This window comes from Planococcus citri, chromosome 4, assembly GCF_950023065.1.
Source record: "Planococcus citri chromosome 4, ihPlaCitr1.1, whole genome shotgun sequence".
Classification (NCBI taxonomy): domain Eukaryota; kingdom Metazoa; phylum Arthropoda; class Insecta; order Hemiptera; family Pseudococcidae; genus Planococcus; species Planococcus citri.
The window spans coordinates 49,331,351-49,353,469 of record NC_088680.1 but is presented as its reverse complement, the minus strand read 5'-3'; the positions used below and the strand labels follow the sequence as shown (position 1 = coordinate 49,353,469).

At 34.2% G+C, this 22,119-nt stretch overlaps 3 protein-coding genes across 10 annotated transcripts; all 3 read right to left on the bottom strand.

The window, feature by feature from the left end:
- Positions 1–2,688: 2,688 nt before the first annotated feature.
- On the bottom strand, positions 2,689–5,930 carry LOC135843025 (UDP-glucosyltransferase 2-like). 6 transcript variants are annotated; one of them, XM_065360750.1, is made up of 7 exons: positions 5,788–5,928; positions 5,554–5,708; positions 4,637–4,975; positions 3,802–4,275; positions 3,490–3,709; positions 3,088–3,307; positions 2,689–3,002 (listed from the first exon to the last, which is right to left on the bottom strand). In XM_065360750.1, the coding sequence occupies exons 2-7, from the start codon at positions 5,575–5,577 to the stop codon at positions 2,696–2,698; spliced, it is 1,584 nt and encodes a 527-aa protein (XP_065216822.1). In that variant the 5' UTR covers positions 5,578–5,708; positions 5,788–5,928; the 3' UTR covers positions 2,689–2,695. The 6 variants fall into 6 exon arrangements, with proteins under 6 accessions (XP_065216822.1, XP_065216823.1, XP_065216820.1 ...); XM_065360751.1 differs by having other exon boundaries at positions 5,554–5,670; XM_065360748.1 differs by having other exon boundaries at positions 5,792–5,928.
- Positions 5,931–7,231: 1,301 nt separating this feature from the next.
- On the bottom strand, positions 7,232–15,890 carry LOC135843032 (UDP-glucosyltransferase 2-like). 3 transcript variants are annotated; one of them, XM_065360759.1, is made up of 7 exons: positions 15,385–15,889; positions 10,815–10,828; positions 10,184–10,525; positions 8,388–8,864; positions 8,056–8,275; positions 7,649–7,868; positions 7,232–7,545 (listed from the first exon to the last, which is right to left on the bottom strand). In XM_065360759.1, exons 3-7 carry the CDS (start codon positions 10,418–10,420, stop codon positions 7,239–7,241), a joined length of 1,461 nt encoding a protein of 486 aa, XP_065216831.1. In that variant the 5' UTR covers positions 10,421–10,525; positions 10,815–10,828; positions 15,385–15,889; the 3' UTR covers positions 7,232–7,238. The 3 variants fall into 3 exon arrangements, with proteins under 3 accessions (XP_065216831.1, XP_065216832.1, XP_065216830.1); XM_065360760.1 differs by lacking the exon at positions 10,815–10,828 and having other exon boundaries at positions 10,184–10,509; positions 15,533–15,890; XM_065360758.1 differs by lacking the exon at positions 10,815–10,828 and having other exon boundaries at positions 15,533–15,889.
- Positions 15,891–18,240: 2,350 nt separating this feature from the next.
- LOC135843022 (UDP-glucosyltransferase 2-like) lies at positions 18,241–21,864 on the bottom strand. The gene is made up of 6 exons (XM_065360745.1): positions 21,359–21,864; positions 20,754–21,092; positions 19,384–19,854; positions 19,051–19,270; positions 18,635–18,854; positions 18,241–18,554 (listed from the first exon to the last, which is right to left on the bottom strand). Exons 1-6 carry the CDS (start codon positions 21,389–21,391, stop codon positions 18,254–18,256), a joined length of 1,584 nt encoding a protein of 527 aa, XP_065216817.1. The 5' UTR covers positions 21,392–21,864; the 3' UTR covers positions 18,241–18,253.
- Positions 21,865–22,119: the final 255 nt, after the last annotated feature.

The window sequence follows — 22,119 nt, the reverse complement described above, 5'->3', positions numbered from 1 at the left end:
CGTAGGTACCTATGTACTTATTTTAAATTGTCTATTTGAGGGCCTTTGACAAGTTTTATAATAATTCTGATTACCTTCCTTGCAACTTTTGAAAAATCTTATCTTACTATATTCAATTCAATTTATTCAGTACGTTTATGCCTTTTGGCCTTGTACAAGTTATTAATAATATAGGTGTATTTTAGATGGTATAAATAAGGTATTTTAGGTGGTATATATAAATAAACATAGAATTGGTTACAAAGTTTGGGGGTTTAGAAATTCCTGCACTGTGTAGAAAGCCTTTACCTCTAACCATCCTTTTAAATATTTTTAAAGGTTTCAACTGAAGGTATGTTTTTCAGATCAGAGGATAAAGCATTGTAGATTTTTACTGCCATTGTATCAATATTGGATTGTAAAGTTGTTGTTTTAAAGTAGTTTACTGCGAGTATAGACACTGGACCTGCGTATAAGACAACCAACTAGCAGCCATCTTGGCAAAATATCCTGTGTAATGCCAATTTATCCCGCTGGGTGCGTGCAGCTTGGAGTTCCTCGCGGACTACACAACCCTCCCTTTTCCCTGTTGCCTGCAAAATCGACCACAGCGCTGCAAAGAGCACCCAGCAGGATAAATTGGCGTTACACAACTTTTCTTTACCATTCCCATTCCCCTCGGCCTGCAGTTGGTTGTCTTATTCTGCAGGTCCAGTGTCTAAGTATAACTGCGAAGTTGTTTCTATTTCGTGTGGGGTACTGATGGCTTATTTTGGATGTTTTTATTGTTTTTTTCTTCACCATAACCCCAATTTCAAGAATGTATAACGAAGGAAGGGTCAATATTTTATCTGACACAAACAGGTCTTTACATGATTCAGCACAAGTTGAGCCATAAATTTTACACAGAATTCTTTTTTGTATTAGGAATATCCTGTTTAACAAATTTGGGTTACCCCGCCACCCCCCCCCCCCCAATGCTAAATTATAGGTTACAATGGATTGGAATAGTCCAAAATAAGCAATTTTTCTTGTCTGAGTTGACTAGTGATATGGCGTAGTTATGTCATGATATACACTGTTGTAGAGAGGTGACTTGCAAGTATGTCAGTTTGTGCTGTCCATCCCTTAAGGTTATTAGAAACTACAGTGCCAAGGAATGTGGTATTTTCACAAGTTTGGGCGAGACCAAGAGAAGAAATCAAAGATGAGAGATGGGTGGTAGATATACAAAATGGCATAATTGTTGTTTTATTAAGGTTTAATTCCATGCCATTCACTATAAACCAAGTCTGCATTTGTAGGAGGGTTTTTTCAGTTTCCTCAATTGTATAGTTTTATTTTTGGTGCAGTGGGGAAAATCATTTACATACATAAGAAAGAAGTATGGCCCTAGGTTTGAACCTTGTCGGTACTCCCATGGTAATGTCTTCTGGGTCGGATATAGCAATCCCTTCTTTAGAAACTAGTTTTACTCTTTGTGTCCTATTGGTTAGATAAGATTTTATAAGTTTTTTGGTGATACGTGATACCCCTAATACCATAATGTTCTAATTTAGCCACAAGGATATTATGTTTTATTCTGTCAAACGCTTTAGAGAGGTCACAAAATATACCAATAGGTTTTTCATTATTTTGTAGCATATCAGAAATTGTGCTGACTAGTTCATAAATGGCATCTGAAGTACTAAGTTTTGATCTAAATCCAAATTGATTTGGGTTAAGAATGTTTTTGGAGTTGACATAGGATGAAATTCTCACATAGATGATTTTTTCAAAGATTTTGGCAAAGACTGGTATTATAGATATTGGCCAGAAATTTGATGTGTCATCTTTTTGTCCTTTGCTCTTATCTACCCATTGTTTCATTTTTTTAAATAGAAATTTAATTTCTGACCAACATTTTCATATATTTAGACTTACTTCTAGGGGATTATTTTCTTCTTTGTTGAGCAGCCGGAGGAACTGAAATTTATTTTTCAATTTTTAAGAAAATTTTGAAAGTTGAAATTTGGCTTATCTCCAATGAAATAAAAATCAAAATTTGATCAAATTAAGATGAAAATCTGAAATGTGATTGATAATTATGCATACTTCATTTTCGTTCTCACGGGTCAATTTGTGATAGTTCCAAGCTAGGTACTCTAGGGCCCTTCAGCGGACTGTCGTCGGAACATCTATATTTTGAAAAACTGATGATAATAGATAAGACTGAAATTCAGCACCTATAAACTTTGTTTTGCCATATTTATGAAAATAAAGAACGATTCGTCAGTTACAATCAACGCAAAAACCTGAAATTCCTCTGCCTTTCTTCCAGCCATAGACTACTTAAAAGTAGAAATATTCATTACAAATAATACCAAGCGCCAAAATTTGTCAATTTTTCAATATTTTATCATTTTGATTTGAAAAGTGGAGTAATTTTCTATTTTTTATAAATTTTACTTTTTTGACCTGATTCATATTTATAAATGTACTTTAAGGACAATATGGATGAGCCACCAATGTTGTAATCTATGAAGAAATATCGCATCAAATTAGGTACAGCTATGACTATACAGTCAAAATATTCAAGAATACGTTCAATTTTATCACACCTTTAATAGTTTTTGAATAGCAAGTCCCAGTCGATATTTTAAACTTTTGTTCATCACCGAAGAGAAAAATAATAAGCATAAAAAATTATTTCTCGTATTGATGACATCGTATGTTTTCAAAGTTTTTTATTTTTAGGTTTACCAGATAAGGCTTCATTGTTTTTGAATTGTAAAAAAAGAGACGACAAAATTATTCTGAAAGTACAAATAAATAAGTATACAAAAACTGCTAAAATTAATGCCACAACGAGCAGGACATCGAGCATTAGAAATTGGTACCAATACAACTGAGACGCTGGACTCATCAAGTGAGATGCCCCTTGATGCCTAATCACGTATTCGGTCCAATAAACAACACTTTGCTGTGGTGTCATTGGTCGATCTTTAAATGTTTTTGACAGTTTTTGCATGTTATTGTAATATCTGTAAAAATTAAAAATGAATTAATGACCGCGAAGAAGGTGAGAATAAATGAAAACAATTGATAAAATTATGAACAAATGCTAACCTGGTATCATTGATAATTGCATTCAACGCATTGAGTACATTTTCTTTGGTAATATCATAAATATCTAAATGAACTGCTGCACCCAAATTTTCCAATGACTCTGCATTGTCGATTTGGTCCGAGAATAAGGGGCAAGCAACCACAGGCGTCGCTGTATACACTGCTTCATTCGTACTTCCCAATCCACAATGACTGATAAAGGCTATCACCTTTTCATGTTCTAAAAGATAAAATGAATTAAGTAGGTATGCATCTCATCTTATAATTATTATATTAAAAAAGAACAGAACATTGAAGTAAACATTAAACAACCCTTTGAATGTAAGTTTTTTTTTCAAATTTGAAGAATCCATAAATTGATTATTTTCATGTTTCAATTGACGAGGTACATATAAGGCCTACCTAGGATATCTCGCTGAGGTAACCATTCGAGTATCATCACATTGCTGGATAAATTTTCCAATTTTTCTTCAAATTTCCAAATAACTCTTTGAGGTATTTCGGCAAAAGCATCTCTAAACGCCTCCTGATTTTGAAGGCTCAAAGTTGCAGCTCGAACAATTGATCCGAGCGAAAATAAAATAACACCATGTTCTGCCCCATCGATGAATTTTTTGATATTCTGAAAGAAAAATTAAACAAGTACAATCAATGACTCATTTTGAGTGCAAGTTGTTTTTTCAGTTCGTGAAATGGATCTATTAGGAGAGGTACCTCTGGCAAAGGTTTAGCATTTTTCATGTGTATTCCTCCGATTTCAATCGCATTTGGATTCATTGGTCTGGAGAACAAGGAAGCGTGATTGTTATAAAAAATTAACTCAGGTTCCATATTCAAATATTTCCCCAAAGAGTTGAGTTGATCGATGTGATCGTTGTGAAATTGCTTCAATAATTTAGGTCCAACGAAATTCCTATACCACAATAGGACGATGTGATTAAATACATTGATAATTCGCCCAAAAATATGCTCCAGTTTCCATTTTTGTGTGACTGCTTCGAAAGAGATGTAAGCTGGATGGTTGGGATTATGTATTGCATGATCCGCCCAAACCCAGCTTCTCAGGCTCAGAGTTCCGATGAAAGGTATATTCATTATTTTTTCAGCTACCGGTAAATAGCATTGATAGATGAATAGTGTTTCAAGAAATACCACATCGAATAATTTTTCATCACTGTTCAGTATTTTCTGAAATAAAGAAATACGTATGTATCAATACAAATGAGAAAGGGTAAACCTATTAATTTGTGAAGACAAGGTCAAAATCCTAAAAAAAAAAAAAACTTTCTGCTCCAAAATGTCCACATATTTGACACTTTTCAAACTGCAAATAAAAATTGTGTTTTTATTTTGAATCCAACAACATGCAATTTTCTCTTCCAATTTATTAGAAAAGAAAAATGGTAAATGTTTCCTTCATCCCTTACAGAAAATTTTCAGATTTTAGGACCCGATTTGACTAACATAAACATTAATTTAATTTTACTTATGACTTGACCCTTACATCTAATAGGTAGGTAGGTAGGTACTGTAGATCATATGGTCTTACTTGCATTTCTGGCGAGTTGATAACTTTAGAGCATAACAGTAAATCAGCTTCAGTTGCTTGATCAAAAATTTTGAAAGGATTTTGTGTGGTGAATTCGTCGAATGTTGCTTGCCCAACGAAAGAAAGATTCTTTTCAGAAACATCGATGATTGAAGAGTAATTTTCTGCGGAAGCTAACTCAGGAAAGGGCGTGAAGATGGTAACTTCGTGACCAGAATCGATCAAGTTTTTCATGATAGCATTATTGAATGTGAAATGACTTTTAGCGGGTAGTGTAAATATTCCTAATATTTTGAATCCAATACTGGGAGGTATTGGAAAAACTGAAGAATAAATTATCTGTAAGTAAGTAGATGGAACAAATCATTATTCGGGTTTTTTGATTGGACCGTTTATACTTATTGGTGAGCATCTAGATGCCTACTTATAATTTTTTTTGTTGGTGGTCAGTTCAAAAATAGGTAGGTACCTATTGCGTTCTACGTTCTAAGATAAGAAGCTTAGCTTTTATTTCACTTTGCTATTCTTAAGTATACATCAGTTAATTTTAACCATTTAGATAGGTATGTATTAATTTATTGTTTTATACATGGGAAGGTAATTACGCTTATACCATTGGTTCTTGATTTCTTGAATAATATTATGAGTTTACGGTAACTTTTATTCAACTCTACTAAAGACATAATATTAACTTCACTTTTGGATGTTCAAGTTCAAGACTATCTTTTTGTTTCTTTATCGGTAATGTACATATACCTATTTATGAACGTAGCTAACGCATATTTGAACTAGGTACCTATATAACCTAATTTTTTCTTGCAAAATATTTCATATTATGGGTTCTTAAACTTTTCTGGGGATTAATATCATATTTAAGAGAAATAATATATAAATAAGAATAAATTTCAGGTACTTACCAAAAAAAGTGCAAATCTCATCATTCCAGGGTAACAGAAGGTCAGTTATCTTATTTTCGCTTACGAATTTAAATTACTATAGGTACTCTCAAGTGCTCAAGTAGGTATCTCTATCTACTTAAATACGTATCAACACCAAAAAAATAATACACAGTCTATTTAAAGTATTAGTGAAAGCAAACGTATAGATAACAATATGAAAATAATCACGTCAATTAAATCCTAAATACCTACTAACTTGATTCACTCATTTCACTCAAAGCTGGGATGCGATGAAGATCACTTATAACCATTAACCAATGATACACAATGTTTAAAGCCCGACTGGCATAATTATGATGGTACATAGGTGTGGGTGCAGGTAGAACGTAGGTAGGTACTTAATACTTATAATTATACTCTTTTGATCGATAATTAAATGTGGAGTGGGAAGTACCTATAAACCTAATATGCTTCATTATTTCGCAATGTTGAGAAACTTTAAAAAATTTTCAAGTCAAGTATATTTATCTAACAAGAGAGCCGAGAAGTACCACAACCGGCAATAAGAGTTAATAGTGTTGAATTTTATTTTGATCATATTTACACTATTTTTTCAAAAACTCCAGAAACCAAAAATCTGCTGTAGGTTTCAGAACAGCTCGAAACCGTCACCAATACACTCCGGAGGTCGAAAATGGTGAACAGTTCATTTCATTAATATTGAGAGACCTGAGGAAGAGAGCCCTATTCCTCAACTACATATGTAAGTATTTGCAATTTTCTATTTGAGATCCTTAGACAATTAGTAATAATTCCATCAAAAACGCCAAAACTTGTCACATTTTTCAAAATTTTATCATTTTTATTTGAAAAGTGGGATTATGCACCATTTTGGAAACCTTTGACACCTCTTCCAGGCAAATATTAACATGAACTTACATCATATTATTTTGCAATTTCAGCAAAATTAGTAATCTTCCATTTTTTTCCTACTCATTTTCACCAGATGTGATCAGTGCCGAGTTTTTAAGAGAGGGAGGAAGATTTGTGTGAGAATCCCCCCACCCAGAGTCCAGGTTTCTTTTGGAAAAAAAATTTTGATGGTAAAAAGTAACTATGTAGTAATTTTCCCAGCATTTTAGCACTCTTCTTTCACTGGGATATGGTGTCATTTTATTCACACTTGGATCAGTTGTTCGAGCAGCGACCTTGTCTCCTGAAAATCAGAAGGCATTTAGAGATGCTTTTGCAGAGATACCGCAAAGGGTCATATGGAAGTTCGAAGACAAAATTGAAAACGTATCTCACAATATGATGATGCTCGCGGATTATAAACCCACGTCTAGCTTGTTCTAAAATTGTAGAAACAAACTTGAAACGTCTTCAAAATTTTACATCTCGCTTCATTTTTTCATCTTTTTTGAGAGGAAGCCGCTTTTTTCTTCTTCTTAAACCCACATTATTTCGTACACTATTTACTTTAAACCGTATTATACCTTCCAAGCAAATTTCGGTCGCTGAAGTTCCTTCTTTTTAAAAAGTCGTTTTGCAGTGATGGCGTTACAAAGAAAAATAGCACTTCAAATTATTAAGTAGATAATAAATATTGAATAGCAAGTCGATATTTTTAAATTTTGTTCATCACCGAAGAGAAAAACTAATAAAAAATTATTTCTCGTATTGATAAGATCGTAGGTATATTTTCAGAGTTTTTTATTTTTAGGTTTACCAGATAAGGCTTCATTAATGCATTTGAATTGCAAAAAAAGAGATGACAAAATTCTGAAAGTACAAATAAATAAACATACAAAAACTGCTAGAATTAATGCCACAATGAGCAGGACATCGAGCATTAAAAATTGATACCAGGATAACCGAGATGCAGGACTTTTCAAATGTGATGCACCTTGATGTCTAATCACATATTCGGTCCAATAAACTACGCTTTGCTGTGGTGTCATTGGTCGATCTTTGAATTGCTTAGATAACTTTTGCATATTATTGTAATATCTGCAAAAATATAATCACAAAATGGCATCATTTACTTGATCACAAATTCACGAGGAAGCCACAAAAATGAAAACAAATGATACGATTATTTGCCTATGCCTACCTTGTGTCATTAATAATTGCATTCAACGCATTAAGTACATTTTCTTTGGTAATATCATAAATATCTAAACGAACTGCTACGTCTATATTCTCCAGTAACTCCGCATTGTCCACTTGGTCACAAAATAAGGGACAAGCAACGACGGGTGTTGCGGTGTAAACTGCTTCATTTGTACCTCCCAATCCGCAATGACTGATGAAGGCTATCACATTTTTATGCTCTGAAAAATGGTCATGGATTAGTTTCACATGTGATGTGGAGCAACCCAACCACTCAACCGTGAATTGATTTGCCGATCGTAGTAATTGAAGGAGCAAGGTTATCAGGTATTATGAGGGCTGCTTTTTGTCAACCTCATAATAAATATTTCAAATTGAAAAAAATGAAATGCAATTGGACTGATGTACCTAGGATATCTCGTTGAGGAACCCAGTCGAGTATCATCACATTGTGAGATACGTTTTCAATTTTGTCTTCGAACTTCCATATGACCCTTTGCGGTATCTCTGCAAAAGCATCTCTAAATGCCTTCTGATTTTCAGGAGACAAGGACGCTGCTCGAACAACTGATCCGAGTGTGAATAAAATGACACCATGTTCTGCTCCATCGATAAATTCGTGAATATCCTGGAGGGGAAAAATGATTACATATCTAAGTACCCAAGTACCTATACTTTAAAAAGTAAGAAAATACGTTCCTCATTTAGGCATAATTATTATGTTTGAATTGTACAAGTACCTTTGGCAAAGTTTTAGCACCTTTCATATGTATTCCTCCAATTTCAATCGCATTTGGATTCATTGGTCTGGGTAACAGAGACGCGTGATTGTTATAGAAAATTAAATCTGGTTCCATGGATAAATATTTCCCCAGACCCAGAGAGTCAAGTTGTTCAATGTAATCATTGTGAAATTGCTTCAATTTTCTTGAAAAAACGAAATTCTCGTACCACAAGACGACGATATGATTCCATGCGTTGATTAATCGTCCTACAATATGATCAAGTTTCCATTTTTGGGTCACTAATTCGTAAGGTATGTAAGCCGGATGATTAGGATTATGAATTGCATGATCTGCTGTTATCCATGTCCTCAGTGTGACTGTACCGATAACAGGTATCTTCATTTTTTCGGCAGCCGGCAAAAAACATTTATAGAACGACAATATTTCAACAAATACCACATCGTATAATTTCTCATCGCTATTCAATATTCTCTGCAGAAAAAAAGAAGAACATCGTTTAGAAGATGATTTACTGCAAGTAAAAATCAATTAAATGAAAAATATCGATGGAAGGGGACAAAAAAGGAATCTCTTGAAATGTCTGCCTGCGATTTGAACAGAACCAATGATTTTCAAAAAGGGCATAGTCTGAAATCCCCATTTGAATTCTTGACAATTTTGTAAAAGGCGATTCGCCGTAAATGCTTGAGAAAAAATGTCCTTTCCGGTAATTTTGGAGCCTTCAGCGAGCGTAACTTTTGTTTCTCCTGAATCTCAAAATTGCCACATACATCTAATAAATTAATATTGGCAGCTGAAAATTGAGTTATAAGTACCTACGCAATTAAGCATGTGAATTATTACAGACATATTCAATAATTTGATCACTTTTGGATCGATTTCTAGGACACCTCAAGTGCATGTGTGTATTGACAGATTTCAGGAAAATTTTGGAAATTTACACGAACGGCGTTTGGTCTTAAACCGACCCCTTGGATCCATTTCAAATCATTCTGGAGCTTCTAGTGCGATTATTGATTTTTTCAGAATTTTAAAATTTCTCTACAAGACTTGTCGCCGATATTTTGTACGATTTCCAAGCGAACTTCTTCTCAAGAGTATTTTAGACCATTGATAGCTGGAGAAATGTTGGTCAAAAAAACACCCTCGAAGTGTCCGCCTGAAAATAAGCTCGAATGAGGATAGCTTCAAACCGGTTGGCAATAAGCCAACTACTTGATTTTTAGCAGGCCAAATTAATTTTTCCGCCATTCAGCTAGGGGAAATTTTAAAATTCTTGAGAACATGAAAATCGTTCTGGAGGCTGCAGAATGACTGTCATGCAAATAATGAAATTCGGTTCGAGAAAGTCGACATTAGCTTTAGTAACAATCTTCGTAATTGTTACTGCATAAAAATACCATGTTTTTTTTGAAAAAATCATACTAAATCACCGAAAGGCAAAAAAAAAGGTAGTTTACGTATTTTGAATTTTCAATAACTTGCCAAAAATAGAAAAATCAATTTGGGCGGCCGAAATTTTGGTTATGAGGTTACCGACTATGCTTGTTCTTAAATCTAAATAGGCACAAATAATACCTACCTATGTAAGATACCCATTTTATCAACACAATAAAAATCTCACGAGACTGATAAATCTGTGCCCAAACTTTCCAACCAGGAAGCCATTTTTCACCCCTTTAGATCTTTTTTAGTGACTTGAAGAAAAGGTCGTCCCTAGCATCCTTTTTCGCACCTTTTGTCGCGTTCAAGCTGGCCTGTTACAATAATGTGTATGACATCATTCTTACTTGGATTTCTGGTAAGTTGAGAACTTTGGAACAATACGAAAATTCTATGTCTTTGGGTCCCATTGAAAAAACTTTGAAAACGTTTTGCGTGCTAAATTCGTCGAATGTTGATTGCCCAACAAGGTGCAACTTCTTTTCAGAAACATCGATGATTGAAGAGTAATTTTCAGCGGAAGCTTGTTCAGGAAACGACGTAATGACGGCCACTTCGTGGCCAGATTCGATCAAGCTTTTCATGATGGCATTGTTACACGTGAAATGGCTTTTGGCAGCCAGTGGAAAGATTCCCAATATTTTATATCCGTTACAAGGGTGTATTAAGAAAACTGGAGCATAAAGTACCTGAAGATGAAACAAAAGTGTAAGTTGGAGTTTTTCTAAACAGGACCTAGGTAATATAATAATACATTTATGGAGGTACTTTGATATTCGATATCCATAGCAATATTTTGGGTTAATGACCGAATTCTTAAATAAAAAAATACTTGTTTTGAAGTATTGGATTGATACCTAATTATTTTGTAGGTAATCTAAATCTACTGAACGAACATTTTTTCTAAAATTGTTTCTTTTAATATGGTACATATATAGGTGAGTATTGGATAAAAATAAGTTTCAGGTAGGTACTTACAAAAAATAGTGCGACCCGATTCGCGCAGTGGCAATTTGATTGGCACTTTTTTTTGCCATTCTTGGCAAAAGAGTGGTAAAGCTCAAATTGAAATGAAAACCAGACGAAAATGCCAGTGATGGCAATTTTGAAAACTTACTACAATACAGATTACACTCTGTTTATGCTAGTTTTGACAAAATTTTGCCAACGTTTACAACATTTTGCCAATAGTGACAAAACTTTGTCCGTTAAATTTCAAAAAATAATCTATTCGCAGAAGTGGGGAAGATAAGATGAGATTAGGCAGAGTCGAGCGCATGTTCTACTCTGCCTCGTTGGTTACTTCATACTTTGGTTCAGTTTTCAGTTTTCAGTTGATGGTGAAGTAGTGAACACGTTGTACAGAAATTTGGTTAGGTATAATTGATGCGTGAAAATGTCGTCTGGAAGTCGAAGATGAATCGGTAAGTACCATATATCTGTATACATCTATCATGGGATAGGTACCATGACTTTTGTTTTACCTTGTTGTGGGTATCTGTAACTTCCTATACCTATGCACGTATGTATTTTGTGAATTGATTGCAAGTGATTCAGACGTTATGTTACAGTGATCGTTGAGGAAATCACATCATCTGGTATCATAACTTGGGTGTATTTATGCTCACCATGTACCAGCCAAGTCTTTAGATGATGCAGTTTCCATAATGATAGTCTAATGAAAACAATACTGTAACAACGTCTGAATCACTTGAAAACCAAATTACATAATATGCGTGTACCTACTTACAACAAGATAAAACAAAGCACATGGTACTAATGCTACAATGAATGTATACAGGTACATATAATTAGGTACAGATTGATTTTCGACTTCAGACATTAATTGCATCATTCCCTGCAACTTTGACCGTTAAAATAAACGATTTTCAAATTTCAAATGTGTTCTTTACAGGTACCTAAATCAATTGCCATAGGATTGCCACTGAGTGGCAAAATCATTGGCAAAATAATTGCCAATGAGATTGCCAGCAGTGGTAAAACAGAGGCAAAATAATTGCCAATTAAATTGTCACTAGTGGCAAAACGGTGGCAAAACATTTACCAATGAGATTGCCAACAGTGGCAATCTTATCCCGTGAGGCCTTTTACGCTGATAGGTACGCTGACGTATCAAACGCCTAAAAAACGCCATAAAAACCATGGTAAAATTGTGGTATAATAGTCGTATACACGACAATTTTACGTTCGCTCAAAATACTGCGATATTGCGAGTAGTATTTTTGACGTAAATTTGCACTTTTTACTACTTTGCGAGTACGTCAACTTTACGCCAAAGTTGCGAGGAGTAATTTTGATGTAAATGTGTTGTACCTACATCATCATTTTTACTCTTGAAAAACGCTTTCATTAGGATGTAGTATTTTCAACGTAAACTTATGGTACATACGGCATGGTTTTGTAAGACGTATTAACGTCGAATTTGGAGACGTAATTTTGACAAGAAATTGCTGTAAATACTACATCATCAATTAGCCTAAAATACATCGAATTTGCGCGTAGTATTTTTGTGATATTTTTATGGTTGATACGTCATGAACTAAACTCTGAAAAAACGTCTGATTTTGCATGAGGTATTTTTGACGTAAATTTGGAATTTTTACTACATCGTAAGTACGTCAATTACACGTCAAAGTTGTGAGGAGTAATATTAGCGTTTTTCAAGAGTAAAAATTATGATTTAGTTACCACACATTTACGTCAAAATTACTCGTCGCAACTTTGGCGTATAATTGACGTACTCGCAATGCAGTAAAAATTGCAAATTTACCACAAAAATACTATTATGTGCAAATTCGACGTATTTTAGGCTGATTAACGATGTCACATTTACTGCAACTTTTTGTCAGAATCACCCTGACAAATTTGACGTTACTACGTCTCAAAAACCATGGCGTACATACCACAATTTTACGTTGAAAAAACTATATCTTAATGAAAGCGTTTTTCAAGAGTAAAAGTTATGATTTAGTTACCACACATTTACGTCAAAATTACTCGTCGCAACTTTGGCGTATAATTGACGTACTCGCAATGCAGTAAAAATTGCAAATTTACCACAAAAATACTATGAGTAAATTCGACGTATTTTAGTCAGATTAACAATGTCAGATTTACTGCAATTTTTTGACAGAATTACCCTGACAAATTTGACGTTACTACGTCTCAAAAACCATGGCATACATACCACAATTTTACGTTGACAAAAACTACATCTAATGAAAGCGTTTTTCAAGAGTAAAACTGCCGTATTTTCGACGTAAATTCGCATCACAGGTATGTCAATTATATGCCAAAGTTGTGACGAGTAGTATTGACATAAATGTGTGGTAACTAAATCATAGTTTTTACTCTTGGAAAACGCTTTCATTAAGATGTAGTTTTTGCAACGTTAAATTGTGGTACATACGCCATGGTTGGTGAGACGTAGTAACGTCAAATTTGCCAGGGTAATTCTGACAAAAAATTGCAGTAAATATGACATTGTCAAACAGCCTAAAATACGTCAAATTTACACATATGGTATTTTTGTCGTAAATTTGCAGTTTGTACTACAGTGTAGGTAGGTACTAGGTAGGTACGTTAACTATGCGCCAAAATTGCCAGAAGTACTTCTGATGTAATTTTGATGTACCTATGAACTATTGCAAATTTACTCTTTTGAAATATCTGTATTGAGAGTGGTCTATAACCTTGAACAGTGACATAGGGAAGGGGCCTAGGGAGCATGGGCACGGCTGCTCTCCAAAAAAGTTGAGAAATTGTGAGAAATTCATGAAAGTTGGAAAAGTGCAAAAATTCCGACAATATTTTAGTTTCTGAGTTTTTAAAAATTAAATAAATATTTTACAATCATCAAAGTTTATTTATCTGGGCAATCACTACATATTAACAACTTTCCCAACTTTTGAAGCCATCCCCACGAAATACACATAAAAAAAAACTTTGCCCTCGCTTTGCTCGGGTCAAATTGTTGCACCTTTTCACATCAAAATTACAGCGGTTTTGCTTCTTCAAATTACAAATTTTGAAAATCGTTTGCCCTAGCTTCACTCGGACCAATTTGTTTTTTTTTCTACGCTTCACAATTCCAAGAAACTATTGATAAAATTTATGTAACTTAAATACCTTCTTTTTTCACCCAGCTTGGGAATTTTCAGTCGAATAAGTTGAGAATTTTCAGTCAAATTAGTTGGAAATCTTAGATCTTAGGGTTTTTGCCCCCCTCCACCAGAAAAGCCCCTTGGCTACGTCCCTGTCCTTAAATAAGCACTAAATCACTGCATACTGACGTTTCAAAAACATCAACTTTTGTGAATGGTAATTTTGTCGTTTGAGCACATGATATTTCCATCATAGGATCGTAGTTGAGAGCATGGTATTCATATACCTATTCTTACATGAGTACAAGTTTAGTGTCCAAAGAATAATATCCAGGTGATGGCTGCATGCACAAGATTATGGCTTACTAAACCAAAGGTCCTGGGTTCCAATCCCAACCAAGGCAAGAAATTTTCGTAAGTATTTAAATTTAGAAAATGATTAATGTGAGTTTAATAGGTCAGCTATCTTCAAGTGCCATATAACTGGCGTTAAAACGACAAGTGTACAGTGGTTTAGGCGACAAATACACAATGGCTTATGCGACAATTGTACGATCATTCTACAGCATTTGAAATCCGTTTGTCAATGACGTATGTGTGACGTTTCATTGATGCATACACTGACATACAATGATGGTAATATTGTTGAAATTATGAGGGTTTTTTTGTCGTTTTCACTGCAATTTTTTAACGACGTATGTGTGACGTTTCATTGGCTCATACACCAGCATACAATGATCGTAAGAGTGGTGAAATTTTGATGGTTTTTTCGTCGTTTTCAACAATTTCAACTCACTTTTATGCTGAAATATACAGTAGGATTGACAAAATTTTGATGGTTTCCTGTGAGCAACGACGCTCAATTTACGTCAATAATACATCAATGATGCGCTTGGCTTACCACAATTATACGTCAGCGTATTATCACCCATCAATTTCGCTTTTGCTCGCTGAAAATATGTGGGTGAATATGTTAGTTGAACGCCCAACTTACGCAGTAAAAACGACAAAAACACCATTGAAATTTTGCCGATGTTACTACAAAATTTCAATGGTTTTCTTGTCATTTTTACTGCAGATTTACTCTTGAATATTAAGCTTATAAATCACAGTTTTGCGACAGCGTAAGTTGGGCGTTCAACTAACGTATTCACCCACATATTTTCAGCGTGCAAAAGCGAAATTGATGGGTGATAATACGCTGACGTATAATTGTGGAAAACGAGGCGCATCATTGACGTATTATCGTCGTAAATTAAGCGTTGGTGCCTCACGGGATTGGCAAAATTTAATCTTTTGCCACATTGGCAAAGTTAAAATGCTGTCATCTCATTGGTTGGAGCTTTGCCATTATATTGCCTTTTTTTTGCCATTAGTACACCTAGTGGCATTGGCAAAATATTTTGCCATTTGCGCGAATCGGGGAGCTTCATCATATCCATGGTAACGAAAATTTTGAGTCTTCAGCAAATTTATTCCGTGATCAATTATTTACAAGCGAATAAAAAAAAAACAAAGTATAAAATAATACTTAATATCGCACCAACTATGATTTTATTTCAAAATACCTACGCTAGTCTACTGAAAAATTCAGGTGGTGTGATTTCGTCACAGTCTTTGAAAATGTCAGTTTTTTTTCACAAAAATTTCCAAAATCTCATTACACAACTACGAAAATTTTAACCACTTGATAACAGTTTGAAAATTATCACATCATTATTAATAAACACTGAAAGCAACTTGATTAATATTCGAAATTGGTTTTATAGGTATCAAGAACACTGATGCATTCAACTACGTTATACTCTAGCGTTAAGATGGGTTCATTTTTGAATTTTTCAGGTTCGTTTTCACGTGCTAATCTCGATATCGGATACCTCCTTGAAAAAGTTACGCGGTTGCATGCAATAAAATATGATGCCCATTTTTAAAAACATACCTACAATGTGTATTGTGTATGTAAGATGTACCTAGATAGATAAGTACCTACCTAACTTGGTTATCTATTTCTTCTGAAGGTTGGCTGAAAAATAATAAACAATTGCGTAATAATGAAGAAATTCTGGGCAATTTTTTTGTTGAAAAACTATCTACGAAGTTAATTCCATCTAATTAAGTAAAATTTCCGTTTCAATTTTTGTTTCGAGGGGAAGTGGAGGACTTAAGATATCAAATTGGTATGTTACCTCCACCTTCGTTCTCTTAATAATCAACTTGTGAAAAGATCTATAAGTTCAGGTAAAATTATGCACCCGATCAGATGTGCATTCACACACGATTTATCAACTATCTCGATCGCCTCTATCCCCCTCGCACGTATTCTCTCACATCTGAATATGAAATACAGATCGTTCCGTTGTTGTGTAACGTTCGCATGTACCTAATGTTTCTCTCGCTCGTCTATTGTATAAAGTAGGTACGTTACAGATCAATACTTTCGATTTTGATCTAATGTGTATCTTAGAAAAGCATATAGAAATTCTATTTTGTCAACAAATTTTGAAATTTCACTTCAGTAGGTCCCTACAGGGGTATTCCACGTCAATTGGACCAAGAAGTGGTAGGGGGGTTCGGCGAATTTTTGAAATTTTTCCTGTGGAGAGACCTTCCGAAGGGATGACCAATGGCGCAAATCGCAGCCGTCTAGCCTATTTTTAAAGGCAGCCAGGGGGTGTCAAAGTTTTCAGTGGACCTAAAATATCACCCATTCCAGCAGTGGATTACTCGATAACCGCGATACCTACCAAAATGGAACTCTTTCCCATAGTTAGGGGTTTTGAAAGGCTTTTTGGTGATATTATAAAAATCAGTGTTGCCACTTTTTTTCTTACAAAAAATTAGCTCGAAAAGTTTCAAAACTGATTCAAAACATGAAAAAAAGTTTTTTGAAAAAGTTGAAAAAACCCTTTAACTCGATGAAATGAACTCCTCACGAGAAAATCAAAATTCGAAAAGATTCAAAAAATGAACGAATTTTTATTTTTTTGTTGTGAGTGAAATTTTCAACAACTTTTTTATGAAATACATACATACGTCAGAAAGAGGTCAAAATAAGACAACTGAATAAATTTGAACTTTTTTTGATGTTTAAAATCGAAAATTGAATTTTTTCGAATTTTGATTTTCTTGTGAGGAGTTCATTTCATCGAGTTGAAGGGTTTTTTCAACAGATACGTACAAATAAAGGTCAAATGGGTCAACTACACCAATCAAAACTTTTTTTCATGTTTTAAATCAAAAAATCGCATTTTTTCACAAACTTCAAATTTTTTAAAGTCAACTTTGCAACATGTTACTATCCCAATTTTTTATTATGTTGTTCAGCATGAAAAGTTGTCCTTAAAACATTTTTTTCAGAGTTTTTGAGAGTCGGAACGATATAAAAACTACGTTTCGAAACTTTTTAAGCTAATTTTTTGTACAAAAAAAAGTGGCAACACTGATTTTTATGATATCACCAAAAAGCCTTTCAAAACCCTTAACTATGGGGAAAAGTTCCATTGTGGTAGGTATCGCGGTTATCGAGTAATCCACTGCTGAAATGGGTGATATTTTAGGTTCACTGAAAACTTTGACACCACCTGGCTGCCTTTAAAAATAGGCTAGATGGCTGCGATTTGTGCCATTGGTCATCCCTTCGGAAGGTCTCTCTACAGGAAAAATTTCAAAAAAATCGCTGAGCCCCCCTACCACTTCTTCGTCCAATTGACGTGGAATGACCCAATATTAATGATTCATTAGATATTCATCTCACAAAGGTGCACTCCGATTTGAATGAAACCAAACAAGATCACAAATAAAAGCATGTTCTAAACCGGTGCAACGTACCCTTAGTTAGTGACCCGAAATTTCTGATTTCAAGGTTCATATTTTCTTCTTCCAACAAAACGAACTCATGTGATTTGAAAACATTCGAAAACCACTATGGTATCTACTAAGTACCTAGTTTTCAATGTTTTTCAAAATTTTAAATGCTTTGAAAATTTGGTTTTCTCATTTTTTCTAGAATTTACAAGTTGGTAAAACATCGTTTTCGTACATGGTATAGGTTCAGAGGGTACCCAGCAATATGCATCGACAAACGTTATAGATGTTGAAGTTCATTGCTGACACTTCCAGAGAAATTAGAAATGGAGAATATATCGAAAACTCCCCATGGTTTTAATGTCACAAATTTGAGAAAAATTCAAAAATGAACTTTCTCGTGCACAAATTATTTTATCATGAGATCTTATAGAAAAAACATGTTTTTCTATTTACATATTGAGTACACAAAAAAATTGTTCACATGCTTCAAAGTTTTTTATTTTCTAGTTTATCAGACACACTGAAGATTCTGTATTGTGAAAAATGAGACGATAGAATTCTGAAAGTACAAATCAATAAATACACAAAAATGACTAGAATTGACGCCGAAATAAATATCACATCGAGCATCAAAAATTGGAACCAGGATAATCGAGATGCAGGGCTTCTGAGGTGGGATGCACCTTGATGCCTAATCACGTATTCGGTCCAGTAAACGACACTTTGCTGCGGTGTCATTGGTCGATCTTTAAACTGATTCGATAATTTTTGCATATTATTGTAATATCTGCAAAAATATGATCACAAAATTACACTGTTTACTAGATCAGAAATCTATGAGGAATCCCATAATTTGCCTACGCCTACCTTGTATCATTAATAATTGCATTCAAGGCATTGAGTACATTTTCTTTGGTAATATCATAAATATCTAAATGAACTGCTACGTCTAAATTCTCCAATAACTCCGCATTGTCCACTTGGTCACAAAATAAGGGACAAGCGACCACAGGTGTTGCGGTGTAAACTGCTTCATTCATACCTCCCAATCCGCAATGACTGATGAAGGCTATCACATTTTCATGCTCTGAAAAATTGTCATGGATTAGTTTTACATGTGATGTGGAGCAACCCAACCACTCAACTCAACCGTGAATTGATTTGCCAATCCTAGTAATTGAAGGAGCAAGGTTATCAGGTATTATGAGGGCTGCTTTTTGTCAACCTCATGATAAATACATATTTCAAATTGACAAAAATTAAATGCAATTGGACAGATGTACCTAGGATATCTCGTTGAGGAACCCAGTCGCGTATCATCACATTGTGAGATAAGTTTTCAATTTTGTTTTCGAACTTCCATATGACTCTTTGCGGTATCTCTGCAAAAGCATCTCTAAACGCCTTCTGATATTCGGGGGACAACGTAGCAGCTCGAACAACTGATCCAAGTGTGAATAAAATGACACCATGTTCTGCTCCATCGATAAATTCTTGAATATCCTGGAGGGGAAAAAATAATAACATACTTTTATTCAGAGCTACTTACAGTGTTGTTACCCGAGCTAATTATTTTCTGAGAATATGTATTATAAATGTTTGAATAAATTAGTTACCTTTGGCAAAGGTTTAAAATCTTTCATATGTATTCCTCCAATTTCAATCACATTTGGATTTATTGGTCTAGGTAACAGAGAAGCGTGATTGTTATAGAAAATTAACTCTGGTTCCATGGATAAATATTTCCCCAGAGAGCCGAGTTGTTCAATGTGATCATTGTGAAATTGTTGCAAAATGTTTGGAAAAACAAAATTCTCATACCACAAGACCACGATATGATCCCATGCGTTGATTATTCGCCCTACAACATGATCTAGTTTCCATTTTTGGGTCACTATTTCGAAAGGAATATAAGCTGGATGATGGGGATTATGAATTGCATGATCTGCTACAATCCACGTCCTCAGAGTTTCTGTTCCGATAACAGGTATCTTCATTTTTTCGGCAACAGGCAAAAAACATTGATAAAAGTATAAAATTTCAACAAATATGACATCGTATAATTTCTCATCGCTATTCAACATTCTCTGTGGGAAAAAAGAAGAAAGAACAACGATTAGGAGGTGGTGATTTGCTTCAAATAAAAATCAATTGAATGAAAAATGTCGATGGAAGGGAATTAAGATGCAATCACTTGAAATGTCTGTCTACGATTTGAACAGGACCAATGATTTTTGAAAAGGACATGGTCTGAAACCTCCATTTTGAATTTTTGGCGAATTTGTGAAATCTTAAAATGAATCATTTTCGGAGATTCATCATATTATATGCTTGAAACAAAAAAAGGTATTTAATATTGGAAGCTAAAAATCGAGTGCTAGCTGTAATTAGATCCAAATTTTATCATTTCAAATCATTCTGGAGCCTCCAGTGTGGTTTCCGATTTTTTTTTTCAAAATTTTAAAATTTTTCCAGAAGACTTGGAAATTGGTTTGAGCTGCAAAAACTGAGTAGTGACCCATATTTTGTCCCATTTCCAAGGGAACTTCTGAAGAGTTTTTTAGACCATTGATATAACTGGAGAATGCTGGTCAAAAAAATACCCTCAGAGTGTCTCCCTGAAAATAAGCTCAAATAAGGATAAGCGCTTCAAACCGGTTGGAAATAAGCCGAATTTTGATTTTTAGCTGCCCAAATTGATTTTTTCGCCATTCTGGGGAAATTTTTAAATTTTGGACCGAAAATAGTGAAATTCGATTCGAATGGAGTCGAAATAGCTTTCAGTACCTACCAATTTTTATTATTTTCACATAGAAATTCAAATACTTACATGAATTGCCGAAAATGGTTTATTTTGAATTTTCAAAAATTCACCAAAAATAACTTGAAATAAAAGTCGTCCCGAGCACCCTTCTTCGCATCTTTTGAGGCGTTCAAGCTGCCCTATAGATACAATAATGTATATGTCAATTGTCACGATTCTTACTTGGATTTCTGGTGAGTTGAGAACTTTGGAACAATACTCAAATTCTATTTCGCTTCCCATTTGTAAAATTTTGAAAGCACTTTGCGTAATATATTCGTCGAATGTTGATTGTCCAACAAAGTGTAACTTCGTTCCAGAAACATCGATGATCGAAGAGTAATTTTCTGCGGAAGCTTGTTCAGGAAATGATGTGATGACGGTCACTTCGTGGCCAGATTCGATCAAGCTTTTCATGATGGCATTATTACACGTGAAATGACTTTTGGCAGCCAGTGGAAAGATTCCCAATATTTTATATCCGTTACAAGGGTGTATTAGGAAAACTGGAGTATAAAGTACCTGTAGATGAAAGAAACCATAAGTTAGAGTATTTTCTAAACAGGACCTAAAGTATTCGATATTCATAGCAGAGCAGCATTACATGTTTTTGGGTCAATGACCGAATTCTTGTATAAAACATACTTGTTTTAAAATATTATGGATTCATACCTCATTATTTGGTAACTTACCTACATCTAAATCTACTGAATGAATTTTTTTTTAAATTATTTTTTTAATAGGTGAGTATTGAATAAAAATAAGTTTCAGGTAGCTTAGGTACTTACAACAATAAAAAGTGCGAGCTTCATCATTTCCATGCCAACGAAAATTTCGCCATCAACAAATTTATTCCGTTATCAATTCCTTTTTTTTCACAAATAATTTATACAAAAATTTTTCTCGATACGTAATTACGAAAATTTTAAAATAGTGTAGGTACGCAAAATATTAACAACAATTAAAACCACTTGATAACAGTTTGAAATAAATCATCTTATTTATTAATAAACACCGAAATAAGCAACTTAGTTGATTCTAAATTGGTTTTATATCAAGAGCACCGACGCGTCCAACTACCTACTCTGTCCAATACACGATCGAGATTTTATTGCGGTATAAGATGGGTTCACCTTTGAATTTTTCGTGTTAGTTTTCACGTGCTAATCTCGATATCTGATAGGTAGGTTTTTAAGAAAGTTACGCGGTTGCATGCAATAAAATAATGCCCATTTCAAAAAGCATATAATATGTACCTAATAGATAGTTGTCTGATTTAATTATTATCTATTTCTTCTGAAGGTTGGGCGAGAAATGGTGAACAATTACGTAATGATGATTAAAAATACCTGCACAATGCCTAGGTATTTAGATATTTTACGTCTCTTTTTTTCTTATGCTCGTCATTTCCTATTTCACAAGTTGAGAAATTTTATGAAAATTCTTCAGTAGGTACATAATATAGGAGATCATTGATGAATAATTTTGAAATTCTGGGCAATTTTTTTTGAAAACCTACAAAGTTTGGTCTATTCAATTTGGTAAATTT